The following is a 14,632-nucleotide window of genomic DNA, read 5'->3' as shown; positions in this document are numbered from 1 at the left end:
AGTGTATATTTCTACAAGTCTAATGTTTTTTGGGAAGCCACCGTTTTTTCAAAAATAAAAATTTTGTTTTATGATTTATAATTGGCCAATCTTCTTATTCGGTTAGTGCTAAGTGGTTGTTCTTCAAGAAATAGAGGGATTCACCAGATTCTAAACCATTTTTTAATGTCTGAAAATTTGTGTAAGAAGCTTTGTCGCTAAAATGTTCCCTGAGACTCATTAAAGTGTCTTATATACCATCACGAATCATATGACGTAAAGTCACCCGGATATTATATGGAGGCACGGCCAAGTTTTTACCCAAATTTATCCATTTTAAGTAGAAAATAAAACTGTTAGCAGTAAAACACGCTGCTCATTTTCATTTAGACAACTCACATGTTGGCCGATTTATGTGGTATAACGTCACCAGGAAGTTCGAAAATTGTTGTTTTGGGTATATGGGAGCTAAGGGAATTATTGATCCGATTCCACCCATTTTTGACATACAGACATACCATTGTCAGGGAAGGATTATCCCCGAATTTCAATCATCACATCTCACACATTGATCAATATTTGGCATCTAGAAGCCTAAACAGTTGGATTTAAATATTTTTAACGTACCAAATTTGGTTAAAAACAGTCGGGCGGGTTCCGAGATATGTGACTTTACCTCAAAGTGGGGGGTGCCACGACCATCGTTCATTATATAAAATTTTATGTCTCCATTGTATTTAGTTATTGATTTATTGAACTTTTTAACAGTACTGTTATATGGAGAGTTTTCACACTGTCGGTAGGGTTGAATAGTTTGAGAGATATGTACATTAAACTTCATAGAGCACGGTATCACGCCTACTTTATCAAAAGCTACAAGTCAGCTGAAGAGCTTCACATTCAGAACATAAACCAATGACATATATACATATGTTGAACCTTGAAGAAAATTTCTGACAAACTTTACTCCCTTCCTAATGCTAATACGACGATTTTTGTATACATTTCCCTTAATCTTTGTCACCCTGATAGTTAAAATCGCTAATTTTAATTAAACCAGATCTCTTATCCAACACTGACTACTTTAAATTACTCGAATACTAACATTATCTTCTAAGATAAAAACCTCCAGACACTTTACCAAACTATATTTTTAAAAAGAACAAATATTTTTGAAAGGAAAAAGGAGCTGGCTAACGCCTACGCACCGACAAACTTCTTTCAGATGTGAAAGAACCAACTTAGGAAACTTACTTACTTCTGTTTGAGCGATTGTTCAACATTTATAGATCTTGAGCTTGAGTTTCCCTTATTCCTGTTAGAACAATGTCGTAGACATATAAAAAATATCTTACTGTACATAAACATTAGCTATCTATTGGTAACTGTTATCAAAAATAACATAATCATATCGATTTCAGTCTATTTGAGATCTTTAGATCAAAGCCTGTTCATTACAAAGACAGAATACATATGTATATAATTCATAAATGATGTAGCTTAACAGACTGTATAACATGATCTTTAACATAACATAATGAGCTTGCTCGTATAATAGATGCTTGCCTAACAAATAACAGCGAATCCTCTAAAATTAAGTCGATATCTCGAAACAGCTGATAATTGACATAAATAAAAAAAAAAAAAAAACATTTTTAAATAATGAACCTATAAATTGACGAGTACGTCATGAGGCAAGATATTACATATATATGTACGTACTTTTTATTTACTTATTATTATTAATATTTACATACATATATACACACATACTCGCATATAATATATGCCTTACTTACGCACGAAAGTGTGTTTGTGTGCCTCCATTAAGTGGCGTCGCAATGACTCAAGTGTTCGAACGCCAAATGTGCAATTTATGTGACTCGCATATTAATTTTGTCACAACCGATCGTCGGCGGCTTTCTTCGTATGCAGGGAAATAGTTTTTTCTTATTATTAAAGCGCTTATTATTTGAAAGGTATATTATTAATTGTTTTTTGCAATGAAGTCGTTGGCTCTGCCATATTTTGCAGGTGTTTTATAACTCTTTTTTCATTACTTTTTAATTTCCTTTTCTTACGATTTAACGATTATAAAACAATTGCACATTTAACTGGCACATTTGCCGCAATTTTTCAACGCAGCCGAAACAGTCGCATTTCCGATTTGAAACGGCTTGCAAGGTTGAGCTCGAAGTGTGGTGCAAACATTATACGATTACAGTAATAAGTGGTGAATAATATTTTAATGCATCATCGGGTTTATCAAATTTGGTTCACAGTGCTACAAAAATTCATGTCTATGTCAAAAATTTAATGTCAAGAGTGCTTCGAAATTCCAAGACAACAATTCAAGTCAATTTAAAGAAGCTTATGAAGCTAAAGTATTCAGAATACAATTTTGAGTTTTAAATTGTGAGTGAAAACAAAAAAAATAAGAAATATGGGAAAAAATAAACGCTTGTTTATAAAAAATGTTAAATGCTTTAACCCGTTCAGCGGCAAACGAAAGAATGGCTGCAAAAGTAAGTTGAGAAAATGCTAATTGCTTTTAAAACCGTAAAATCTTAGATACCCAGTACTGAAAAAATTATAATATGAATTACAATAAAATATTTAATAGTTTTTGGTAATAGCAGCATAATTTCAGACATTATCTGAGTATTTCTTTTATAATTTTGAAAAAGAGAAAATTAAATTTGTATAAAGCTCACTACCATCATCGTTTAACAACATAAAAGTCATGATCTATCCTACTATATACCTACTACTATGAGCAAAAAATTTGTTCATAATATTAAAATTTTATTTATTCTTCCAAATCTATGTCGTCCCCTTAAAGTAATGCCTCTTGGCCCTAATACACTTGCGCTAACGTTTTTCCAATCCTCGAAACAGTTGTTAAAGTCAAAAGCCTTCATTGCGATTCAAGTTTAATGTCTTCAACTGACTGAAAACGATTTCCACGCAGCAATCGTTTCGAGACTGCTGAATAGCCAGAAGTCGCACGGAGCTAAATCAGGCGAATATGATAGTTGTGGTACGATATTGGTTGAAAATTTGGCAAAAAACTCACAAAGAATCCGACGCTACATTATCGTGGATCAAAAACCAACACCGAATAGCTTCGTGAAAACGACGAACAACACTCAAAAAGTATTCCATGTTGACAGCTTGGACGGTTAAAAGGAATTCGGGGTACACCACAACTTGATAACCGAAGAAAACTGTCAACATAGCCTTGATTTTTGACTACTTTAACGTGTTTTTTCGGCGGTATTTGACCGATTGCTCCTCTATTTCCGAGTCGTTAACATAGATTCAAGACTCATCACTAGTAATAATACGTTTCATGACATCCTGGTAGTCGGAAAGCATTATTTCACAGACGTTAACGCGACGCTGTTTTTTAATTAAGTTATTTTAGAACATTGTACTTTCACTTTTCTTAAGCCCAAATGATCTTTCAAAATTGTTTTCACGAGCCATTCTGTTATTCCAACAATGCCAGTAAGATATCTAACTGTTAGTCGTCGAACCTCAAGCACTAATTCCTTTCTTTTATCGACATGTTGATCATGGATAATTTCACTTATCTTCAGCGCACTTATCGTATTCTAGTGTCTTCACTTTTATGAAAAATTCTCTTATATTAAATATTAAAAACCGTCGTTTCCTTTCTCTGAACTTGCTTCCTAATCCTCCGATTGTTTTACTAAAATCCTATTGTTTTCTTTAAGTAAAAATACGCAATTACATGAAATACCGTGTGATCAAATTTCACCCGGACTGACGAAAAAAATTTTTTTTCACAACACATTATTATCGCCTTCAAAATTGGCTTCTGAGCCAAGGTAATCAATCCAACGCATAATCCAATTTTCCACATATTTATTAAAAACCTTCGCTTAGACGATCAGTGTCTTCGGTTTTTTCATTTTCGGCTAAAATTTTTCCCGCCATTCACTAGAAATTCTTGGAAATTTTCAACGTTATGTTCATATACTCTTGTTTCGTCACCTATAATGAGGAACTTCATGAATGTGGGATCCTCAGCCACATTGTGAATCATATCCTTTGTGATCTCTACTCGCCGTCGTTTTTGCAAAAGACTTACATATTTTGGTACGAGTCTAGCATTGGCACGCTTCATATCCAAAACATTAACCAAAATGAGTTGAGTCTTTCTTTCTCTAAAGAGATGTTCAGATCCTCTGCTATCATTCTGTTGCCAGCACCATAATATTCAACCAGTGTTTTTTTTAACTTTTTCGATGTTATCGTCATTAAGAGACTTGCATGAGACAAGTTTGCAATGACTTCACGACCTTCAATCAATGCTCTGTGTCCCCAAAACATTCTGCAACATTTTCAATGGTTTTGATAATATAAAATTTCAAGCAAATGTTTAATTTCTTTTAGGAAAGTTATGCTGCTTGATCTGAAAAAAAAATTAAATTTGATTTTCAATTTTACTTGCGCCTGGATGCATACTATGAATTTCTTTGATATAAAATATAGAATGCTATATTACTCCAATATCAGCTATAATATTTATTGTAGCGAAAATCTTCAACAAAATCAAATTTTTACGTGTAATAAAGTCATAAAATGCAGCTTTACGCACACATTCTCACACACATATGTATACCTCGATTTTTCACAATGAATGCAGGTCTTTATGAGCCTTTATGTTAATAGCTTTTACAAGCCATTTCATTTAATGTGCAAGCAGAGGAGATATTTTCATACATTTTTATACGCTTGGAAGCATACCACACATATATACATACTTACAATGCCTGTTACCCACTTACCCAATCCTCGAAATGTCAACGAGATGCATCAGAAACTGTCACGTTACACACTCACTCCATTTTAGAGTATCTGCATATGTATGCGTATTTTGACTCTACACTCCTTTGTGTGTGTGCTTGTGTACGAATATTGCATAAGTCAGTTATGATTACCACGCATAACAGTACATGACACCAGCGTTGACATGCCACTAACTTTGTAAGGGACCCATGTTGTGTGTGACACAAACGTACATATATATATTTTATGTGTGTATATGTATGTAAGGGTGCTGTGTAATCGGGAAATGGGTGACAGCATTGTTGCAGTGATTGCCCACCAGTGAATGAATGGCGGAATGAATGAATAACTGACTGAAAGCCTATCCAGGCTGTCGTCTGTCATCGCATTCACCGCTGCTGCTGCTGCTGCTGCCACTACTGTTGCAACACTTCAAGCTTGACTGCTGTCAAGTGCTACAATGCACCGCGTAGATATGTACAAGTATTTGTGTGATGCTCCCTGAACATCAACACAATTTGAATACCTTAGTAGAATGCTTTATGCGCCGATAACAGTAACTGGCAGCTGCCGTTTATGTGAGAAGCTATGACAACATTAGCGCCAAGCAGCTTGCTGGTCTACTAAAATTGTATGTTTTTTGACGCATCGTAGTTCTCTGTATATCATATGTAGCCACACACAAACCGTAATAGTTTACTATGACTTGATCGCCACAAGCTTAACTGCAAACAATTGAGTAAAAAAGTTGTAACCAGATCCGTTTGCATACTGGCGTAAGAGGAAGAATAAACAATATACGTACCCGAAACACAAAACTCTGACACAAGCATGGAATAATGTCTAAAAAAAATAGTTAAGCTGAACATCATATTTGCAAACCGTCTTTCACCGCTTCCAAGCTTAGACTTTCAGCTATTTGTGTATATACATTGTGACAAAAAACAAATCTGGCCATTTTCGACGGATGTTCTTAGGCAAACGTCTCAATACGAACTCCTTATTGACCGTCTGCCTCTGCGGAACAAATTCATGATGCACCAAATTACGAATATCGAAAACAGAAATGAGCGGCTTAGGCGTAGGTTTTTGGCTTCGGCTCAATTTTTTCATTTATTCCGAAAATTGTTGGTTTACTTGTATGTCAAACTCATAAGTCCATTCCATCGACAGTTATCGATCCTACTGCACGATCGATCGGAATTCGCACGATCAAACAAGTCCAATGAGACCTGTTTACGGTATGTCTTTTGAAAAAAATTTAGCAAGAACGCTTTTCATACCCAAAATATCCAACAAAATCATTCAAAGGGATTCGCTAGAGATGTCGAGCTATCTCTCTCTAACACTTGCCTGATGAATTTAAAGCATTAGTCCTTCCCTTTTTTTAATATTTTCATCAGTTGAAGTGGTCGAAAGTGGTAGGTAAGGTATGTCTTCAACGATTTCACGACCATCTTTGAAGGTGTTGTACTACTCATAGGGTTGTGTTTCTGATAAAACTGAATCACCGTAAACCTTTTCCAAAATTCGCAATGATTTCTCACACGAAATTTGGTTAGAATTTCAAAATTTCAGACAAATTCTTTGATCGATATTTTTTTCCAGTGTAAAAATCCCATGGTCCTACTGAAGTGTACCGACTTAAGCTCCTGTAAAAAAACTACCTAGTCGATAGTTCGCGCTCATATTTGGCATAGTAATTAAGAATAGTCCTACCAAATTAGCAATATCATTCCTGGTGATAATCGAGCTCTATGCCATTTATCAGGCATTTTTCCCTAAAGTGTCAACTCCAGCATAACCAAAACAGTAGAACCCAATATAATTACATAACTACACATCAAACTAATCCAGATTTTTTTTTCGAACACATAAAAAGTCACGTATATCTAATCAAATATGACTCGGACTGATTCATTTAACTGCGCGTACAAACTGAATCGATAATATTTTCCTTTTAAATTGGTCTTACTTTTTATGCTCGTATGAAGTTTGATCTTCATATGTCAATTAGCGTGAGTTTGCCAGCCTTTTACGACACGAAAGGTTTGTCTGGAGATTTTTACCATTAAAAAACTACTTCACAATGAGTCTCCGGAACTTTAGAATCATAGCTACAGAATCGTTGATGCAGAAATGATTTGGGAAGTCTACTTAATCAAGAACACAAGTACTTGAATGAAACAAAGTATTCAATAAAGGCCATGAAGTCGCCAAAAACTTGCGTAATGAGAGTCGTTCATCCACCTCTGTTAATGACGATAATGTCGAAAAGTTACAGACAAAGTGCCTGAGCATCATCGTGTTAACATCAGGGAAAGGTTCTAAATATTGCGTATGGATCAATTCTACACATTTTGATTAATGTGATTCTTTTTCAAAAACGTCGAGTAAAGGCCGCAAAGGAGATGTGTGAAAACGCAATATTCATCACACGTAACATTGACGAGACGTGAGTTTATGAATATGACGTCACAACCAGCTTACAACCTTGTGCATGACACTCCAAAAATGAGCCGAAACCGAAAAGAGCCCGTAAAGTCGGTCATAAACCAAGAAGATGCTCATCGTTTTCTTTGATTAATTTGGTGTGGTTCCTCATGAGTTCGTACCGTAAGGTCAAACGGTCTACAAGGAATACCACATGACCGTTTCTACATGAACTAATTTTTGATCTAACATGACACGAGTCGTCACTCAGCCATCGTATTGTTTAGATTTGGCTCCCTATGATAATCCAGCTAAGATTTATTATAGGTGATTAGAAAATTGAATTAATCGATGGATTGAAGTCCGCTTTTCTATTGCATAGTCAGTTTATGACTCCACATTTTTCATAGCAATTGGATTTCATGGAATATTTTACCGATTAATACATGTGCTATTCTTAATTCTCTTCAACAAACTTGGTTAGAACATAATTTTTAAACTTTCACTAAAAGAAGTATGGAAAGAAAAGAGAAAACTATGAGAAAGAAACAGGAAGAACTATGTGGACGCTTTTCTTATATATCTGACAAACAAGAAGACCGAATGAAATCCAAATTATCAAGGTTTTCACAAACAGAGAAATTTTAATTTACTCGGTGTTTGGCGGAAACTCTTTTTCTTAATACAGAACTAGATTAATTTCAGTATTAACTATATGCATAGATCTTCTATACAGTAGAGGCATTTATAGATCGTCTTATTAGCTATTTTCTAATCTATAAAAAGCGCCTAAAGGTTGGGCTCCCAAAACCCAAACAACTGACACCAAATCACTTAAAAAGTATTAAGGTCTCTGAAGTGATGGCTGTTAGGTCGGGAAAATCCTACGTAGACTAAACTTTATTCTTTTTACATTATATAAATTATTTCATCGGGATTCTGATTCATGAATCTCTCTCTCGACTATTTCAACCACTATGTTTGATAAACTTGAAAATTCCACCAAATATTAATCAATTTGCTCAGTAGAGTAGTAAAATGTAAATCTGAGTATATTTTAAAAAACAAAAGTAATAAGTGTCTTTATTTCTACATTTTCTTTATGGGACTATTATGATATATTATAATTCGAACAAAAATTATACACTGTATTAAAACTATGTTATTCCGGGATTGCCATCTCTATAATTCTCTGTATAGCAAGCACAACACAACTAGAAACAAAGAGACAAGTAAAGAGTGTTTTATTCTTTACAAAATACTCGAAGCTCTCTGTTCATCTAAGACTTAGGTTCTAAGCTAAATGTTTATAAATTACACTCACACATACATATATACATATATATACATATGTATATAAGTCCCGGTAAATACTCTGTTATTTTTTGGTCTCTGTTATTTTGCCGGCTCGCTAACGCATGCGTCAGTTGATTACAGAATGTTTTGCTGAACAATCATGGTTTAGCTGTGAAGAAAAAGTGCTTGACAAAGTGATTCCATCGAACTCTGCTTATTAAATTTAGTAACTGTGTTCTTAAAAATGTACCGTTTTGTTAATAAAAAATTGTGTTTTTAAAAAAGAAGGACTATAATGAAAATAAGAAAGTGTCATTGAACTATTAAATCAAACAGAGGAATCTATTCCAAATCGACAAAGAGAAAGGCCAGTACCTTTTTCGGCTCTGTAAGGGTACTGTTATTTTTTACTGTTATAAGCAAAGTAAGGATTTTAATTTCATTTTCGCAAACTCCTTAGAATAGACGGTAAACTCAGCCCTATTTCACTCATATAACTGAGTACAAAAACAATGGAGTCTCCACGAACGGAAACAACGATGTCCGCAAAAAGTGAGCCTGCAACACCAATAAAAATTACAACAAAACCAGAAAGTGAGCCTGTAATACCAGTAGCAGTGACAACAACAACACCTGAGTTGAAAGATAATGTCGACGTCATGAACCGTAACACAATGGACCCAGATCGCGATGATGGCTTTTCGGATATTGATGAACGCCCTTTGAATAAGTCTGAAAATACCCAAAATTGTCCCAAATATGTATGCGAGTTTTATGAATCGTTTGTTCTTAAGTAGTAACGACTTTTCTTTTTCAATCCTGTAAGCTTTTGACCACTATGATACCCACTTGTCTGGCTGATTGTAAAAAAGCGTATGAAGAGAATGGCAATGTTATGACGAAAACGGAGCGTCGAAAACTTACTGGTGCCATAATTAAGTACTTTCGACTTAATAAAATACTTTTTAAACCGGAAATAGCTACTGATCTGGCCAAACAGATAAAGCGGCATTTTCCTACAGAAAAAAAGGTATGCCAATTGAGGTTAAAATCTGTGTAAGTAAGGAGTTATCATAGCAGGCTTCTTGTTTCATATTACTAAATATTACGATAGAGACGACGCAAATTGTGATATCCAAGGAATCCCTTAGAAAGAAAGTGATCTAGAAACCAGTATTGAATCTTTGTATTGTGAAGTCGAACTTTACAATTAGAGTTAGGATCTAGCGGTTCTCGTTCTTGTTGATAGAAGGCAGTTTGAATTCGAACTCCACTCATCGGGTATGCTCGATGCCTTAAAATTCTTGAGTGCTCGTATAGAAAGTGTATAAAGATTTAAGATCTATAAAGATCTATATATAGAAATAATGAATATTTGCGCGCTTTTAAAGTTCCATTTTCAAATAATGAACCCTATTTTTTAATTCTGGTTTTGAACACCCTGCAAGGGTCAAATAAATAGTTCATCTGACCTTTAACTCAAGAGTTTATTTAAAAGTCTGACAGTCGTGAAATATTCCGATCATACAACTCCCTCCCGTCGCAGCAGTCGGTTCCACGTTTCTAGACTCCGTTTGTTTGCTGGACAAGTCCATCGAAGCAACTTGTAATTATATTTAGTGGATTTCGATATCTAATTAAAGTATAATCTAGTTATATTGATGTAGAAAGATGTTCTAAGACATCACGCAGAATGAGTCCTGAGTTTGAGATGATGCAGACTGCTCTAACCGTATACTATATATAGTAATAAGACACTATGTGCCAGAGTTTAGTATGAGCGGTCTAGTCGAAGACCCCGCAACACATATCGTTGCCTTTTAGATTAAAACAAAAAACTGTGTGTTAGCATTTTTGGTCCATGTTAAGGCAGCTTCGGTATATTTGAATTATTTCAGCTTCATTAACCAAACACTCGATTCATAATTTTACAGCGCGACTGGTATAAGCATAAGGACAGCACAAGTCGTGGCTTCTTACATAGAAGGTACTACAATTACCTTCGTCGTAAACAAATTAAAATATTTAATTTACCGATACCACACCGCCCGTGGTTGCAGGATGAAAAAGCGTTAGATCCAAACGAGTTCGCAAAATGCGATGATGAACACGATGGTCCAAAACCAGACGACCAATGTATGGACGACAAAAAATCGTTAGATTCGCAAGGGTTTATAAAATGCGATGGCGGACCCGGTTGTCCATATCCAGACGCCCACGGTGAGGATGGCAAAGTGCCGTTAGATCCAGAAGGGTGCGATGATGGACACGATAGTCCAAAACCAGACGACCAATGTATGGACGACAAAAAATCGTTAGATTCGCATGGGTTTATAAAATGCGATGGCGGACCCGGTTGTCCATATCCAGACGCCCACGGTGAGGATGGCAAAGTACCGTTCGATCCAGATTGGATTACAAAATGCGATGATGAACACAATGCTCCAAAACCAGACGGCCAAGGTGAGGAGGACAAAGAATCGTTGGAGCACGGAGGATACTTTCAATTTGCCGATGGTCGTAATCGTCCAAAAAAAGAAGATCGCTTAGAACGCTTTGATAATGGTACATATTACAAAATAAACAAATAAAATGGCTACTTTGACTGCCAAAATTCTTATCTCCAGGCATGCGACGCGTACAGCTTTGGCTGGAAGATGTCGTCAAATGTGGAAATGACATAAACGCGATCGACATGTGGAAGGACAAATGGATGTTTCGGAGAGAACAGCTCGAACAACTAAAACCAGGCGACACGAAGCAACTCGAAGCTTACCTCGCCGAATGGGCAGATTTCAAGGGCACCAATAGCCGACAATTGGTAAACAACATTATATTACTTAATTTTTGAAAGCAATTTAATTATTTTTGTACTCTTTGCACTTTGCAGCTGAACTACGACTTCGAACAAATGTACCCCGGCAAAATAGAATACTATAACAAGCATTTGTATTATTTCAATGCACATATCTTCACATATATGGCGGTACATTTAAAAGATGGAAAATTTCTGAAGTTCTTTGAACAGTACAGAAGTGAAATGGTAGCCTTTAATAAGGATCAAACTTTCACATACCTTCACATGATGCACGACATCATGCACCCGCAAAGCTGTTATAACACGACAGAGAACTCGCGACCTTACAGCACCGCCGAATCAGAGCGCGCAAGCATGCGTATTGTGGAGAAGGAAAGTGAGGTGGACAGCTATAACGAGTGGCATCCATGCATATTTGTCTTGTTGGGGGAAACGCCGGGAAGCAATCGGTACATTGTGGCTTGGCGCGATATGCGTTACGAATTGCCGCTAGGTGAAGCCTTACTCGCCGCCATACAGCTGTACTTGCTCTTCAAGTTGAAGTATCCACCGGCGTGTGCGAGTTTCTGGCAATTCGTACGTTATTACTTTATGCATATCGAATTACCGCACGATATCTTTTACGTTAGGTTAGAGAGTCTAAAGGTCTATATGGAATTATTAAGTCCATTTCCTTTACTACCTCTGCCGTCGCCGCCGCCGCCGCTGCCTCCAATGCCGTTCCTCCTTGGAGAAACATTCGACGAAGCTTCGAGCAATAATTTGAAAAAGTTTTGACGAATGAACGTCAACTCACAAGCAATAATAATTTTTTTAAACTTCAATACATTCGACTGAAATTTTTTCAACATAAAATGTCTCAAAATAAACGCAACACCACGGACTCCAGCAACGCTACGAATTCGCAAACGGCCGCCACTTTAAAGTCACATGTTTCGTTCGATACTTACCCCGAGGAGAAGCTCGACAAACTCATGGGTAAGTGCTGGACGGACTGTTTAATTAAAGGTGGCGCCGGTTTCGGCATCGGATTTCTCGTTACACTTTTGTTTATACGACGCATGTGGCCACCGATCTTGGGCAGCAGCTTCGGCTTGGGCGTGTCATACAAGGAATGCGAGCGAAATCTTCAATCGCAAACAAAGTGCGAGGCTGCTGATAAAGTAAATGAAAATAAACTAGCTTAGTATTTGTATTTGTATTCGTATAATTGAAAATGTTAGTAAAGCATACATAACCTTAAAATATATGTATGTATAATAAAATGTCAAAATTTGCATGGAAACTGTGGTATGTGTCTTAATATTCTTCAAAGAAAGTTGTTGGGATGATATTTTTTTATGAAAAGTTGCTGAGAAACACAAAGTTCTTGATCTGATCTGCCGTTGAACAAAGAGGAGTCGCTTTCTTTTAATATTTTAAGATCTCGCGATTTTGTTAAGGAGGACAAAACTTGGAAAATATATTTACTCAATACTTCTGTCATTACAGATTTATCCAGTTTTCTAGTTGCTACGAAGAATTGCTCTGGTTCTGCCCTTAATAGGATATTAAAATCGGTGAAATCTCTTTTGTGTCTCGTAAATTTTGGTTCAAACTGTATTGTAGTCTGCAGAACATATATATGTCACTCCGAGGTTGGTCTAAAAAGATCATTTTGGGCCAAGCTTGGGTTGTATTCAGAACTTATCACCAATTGATACCGACGGAAGTCGCTTTCTTTTTGTTGTAAAAATAAGTCCATGTCTTTTCTGAATTTTCTGAGATCCTCGGACTAACTTGGAAATAAACAAGGAACCACTTTATCTTCGATTGCACTGAATACCTTTCTCAAATACAAAAATTTTCCACACAAAAACTTTATTGTGATCGGTCATTTCGTATGACAGCTATATGCTATAGTGGTTCAATGTGAATAATTTCTTTGGAGACTGCAGCGACTGTCAGATTTTGTGAAGATATCTCTTCAAATAAAAGAGTTTTCTGATAGAAGAACCAGGTTTTGGTCGATCAGTCGATTACAGCTTAATGATAAAGAAGTCTGATATAGGCGGTTCCGGCAAATGAGCAGCTTCTTAAAGAGGAAAGAACGTGTGCAAAATTTCATATCGATATCTCATATACTGAGGAACTTGTCCATGTATATACAGAAAAATGGACATGATGAAATCAACTCAGCTCATCATGCTGATCTTTTATATACCACAGATATATTTTGTAGGTTTGCCGACCTTGCCTTTAGGGTGCTACAAACTTCATAGCAACGTTAGTATGCTCTCCTCAAGGTATAAAAATATGATGTAAGCGAAAGAAGCGTCTAGGGCGGTTATACATTCCTGTTGATCGAATTTATAGCAAAAAAAAATTATCATTAATCAGAAATAAAGATTAGTTGAAGGAGTTTGCAGAGACTCTTCTTGGTCGAATTTATTGGGAAGCCTACTCGATAGCAAGCTTACCTTTCTATTGGTCTTCTAGCAACTTGGTGTCCGAGTTGATTTTTTTTCTCCATGTTGAGCACAAATTTGAAACCGATTCGGATTTTGTTCGGGAAATTAGTGATTTCAATAACCTTGTATATTTGGGTGCTGTAATTAAGACAAGTATTTCCACCTATATACTTATGTTTATTGTAATAACTCTATAAATACTATAATCGAAAATATTTACTCTTTCAATATGGATCATGGATCATTTCAGTTCGATTATACAGAGTTTGTAGTATGCCAATATTTGCCTTAAACTATACAAGCATTCTCAACTTTATACCTTCAACATTGGACTCCACAACAATTACCCACATACATACATTTATACAAAAAAAAAATTATTTACATATCTTATCAATATCAGCAACATTAAATATTGCTGTAAACAAAAGAGTGGCATGCGCTTGATAAGCAACTCGGCGATAAAGCTTTAATTTATTGGCACTCGCTCGTAGCATAACGCTGTTAGCGACTCTCACGCTCGCTAGAATAAATTCATTTAACATTTTAGTGGCAAGCAGGGATGTCAACTGCGAAGGAATGCCGGATTTTTTGGCGGATTTTTCATTTGTTGGAAATTTCAGTTTTTTTTTTAGTTTTAATTATAAAGACTTTCCTGTATCATGTCAATAAATATTTGCAAAATTTCAAAATGATATCTTAAAAACTGAGGAGCAAGTTCGTATATATGAAGACGAACATACAGACGTACAGACAAACAGACAGACAGACAGACGGATGGACAGGCAGACTCACGGACATGGCTAAATCGAATCAGCTCAACAAACTGATTATTTAA

General features: G+C 35.9%; 2 protein-coding genes across 8 annotated transcripts in view; both read left to right on the top strand.

Moving 5' to 3' along the window:
* Nucleotides 1-14,632, top strand: part of LOC105229179 (guanine nucleotide exchange factor DBS) — a 166,443-nt gene that overhangs the window by 15,172 nt on the left and 136,639 nt on the right. The window contains exon 1 of one of the 4 annotated variants that reach the window (XM_049453843.1): nucleotides 2,408-2,504. The exons of the other annotated variants lie outside the window; for them this stretch is intronic. Coding sequence (XP_049309800.1) covers nucleotides 2,423-2,504 — 82 coding nt within the window. The 5' untranslated portion in view covers nucleotides 2,408-2,422. Of the gene's footprint in view, nucleotides 1-2,407; nucleotides 2,505-14,632 lie in introns of those variants that run through there. 4 annotated transcript variants of the gene reach the window in all.
* Nucleotides 8,649-12,600, top strand: LOC105231189 (uncharacterized). 4 transcript variants are annotated; one of them, XM_011212368.4, is made up of 6 exons: nucleotides 8,649-8,914; nucleotides 8,992-9,287; nucleotides 9,353-9,556; nucleotides 10,461-11,091; nucleotides 11,154-11,347; nucleotides 11,417-12,600. In XM_011212368.4, exons 2-6 carry the CDS (start codon nucleotides 9,039-9,041, stop codon nucleotides 12,119-12,121), a joined length of 1,983 nt encoding a protein of 660 aa, XP_011210670.2. In that variant the 5' UTR covers nucleotides 8,649-8,914; nucleotides 8,992-9,038; the 3' UTR covers nucleotides 12,122-12,600. The 4 variants fall into 4 exon arrangements, with proteins under 4 accessions (XP_011210670.2, XP_019847941.2, XP_011210653.2 ...); XM_019992382.3 differs by having other exon boundaries at nucleotides 8,987-9,287; XM_011212351.4 differs by having other exon boundaries at nucleotides 8,649-8,920.

The sequence above is a fragment of the Bactrocera dorsalis genome, chromosome 3, assembly GCF_023373825.1.
Source record: "Bactrocera dorsalis isolate Fly_Bdor chromosome 3, ASM2337382v1, whole genome shotgun sequence".
NCBI lineage: Eukaryota > Metazoa > Arthropoda > Insecta > Diptera > Tephritidae > Bactrocera > Bactrocera dorsalis.
This window is presented reverse-complemented; position numbering and strand designations above follow the sequence as displayed.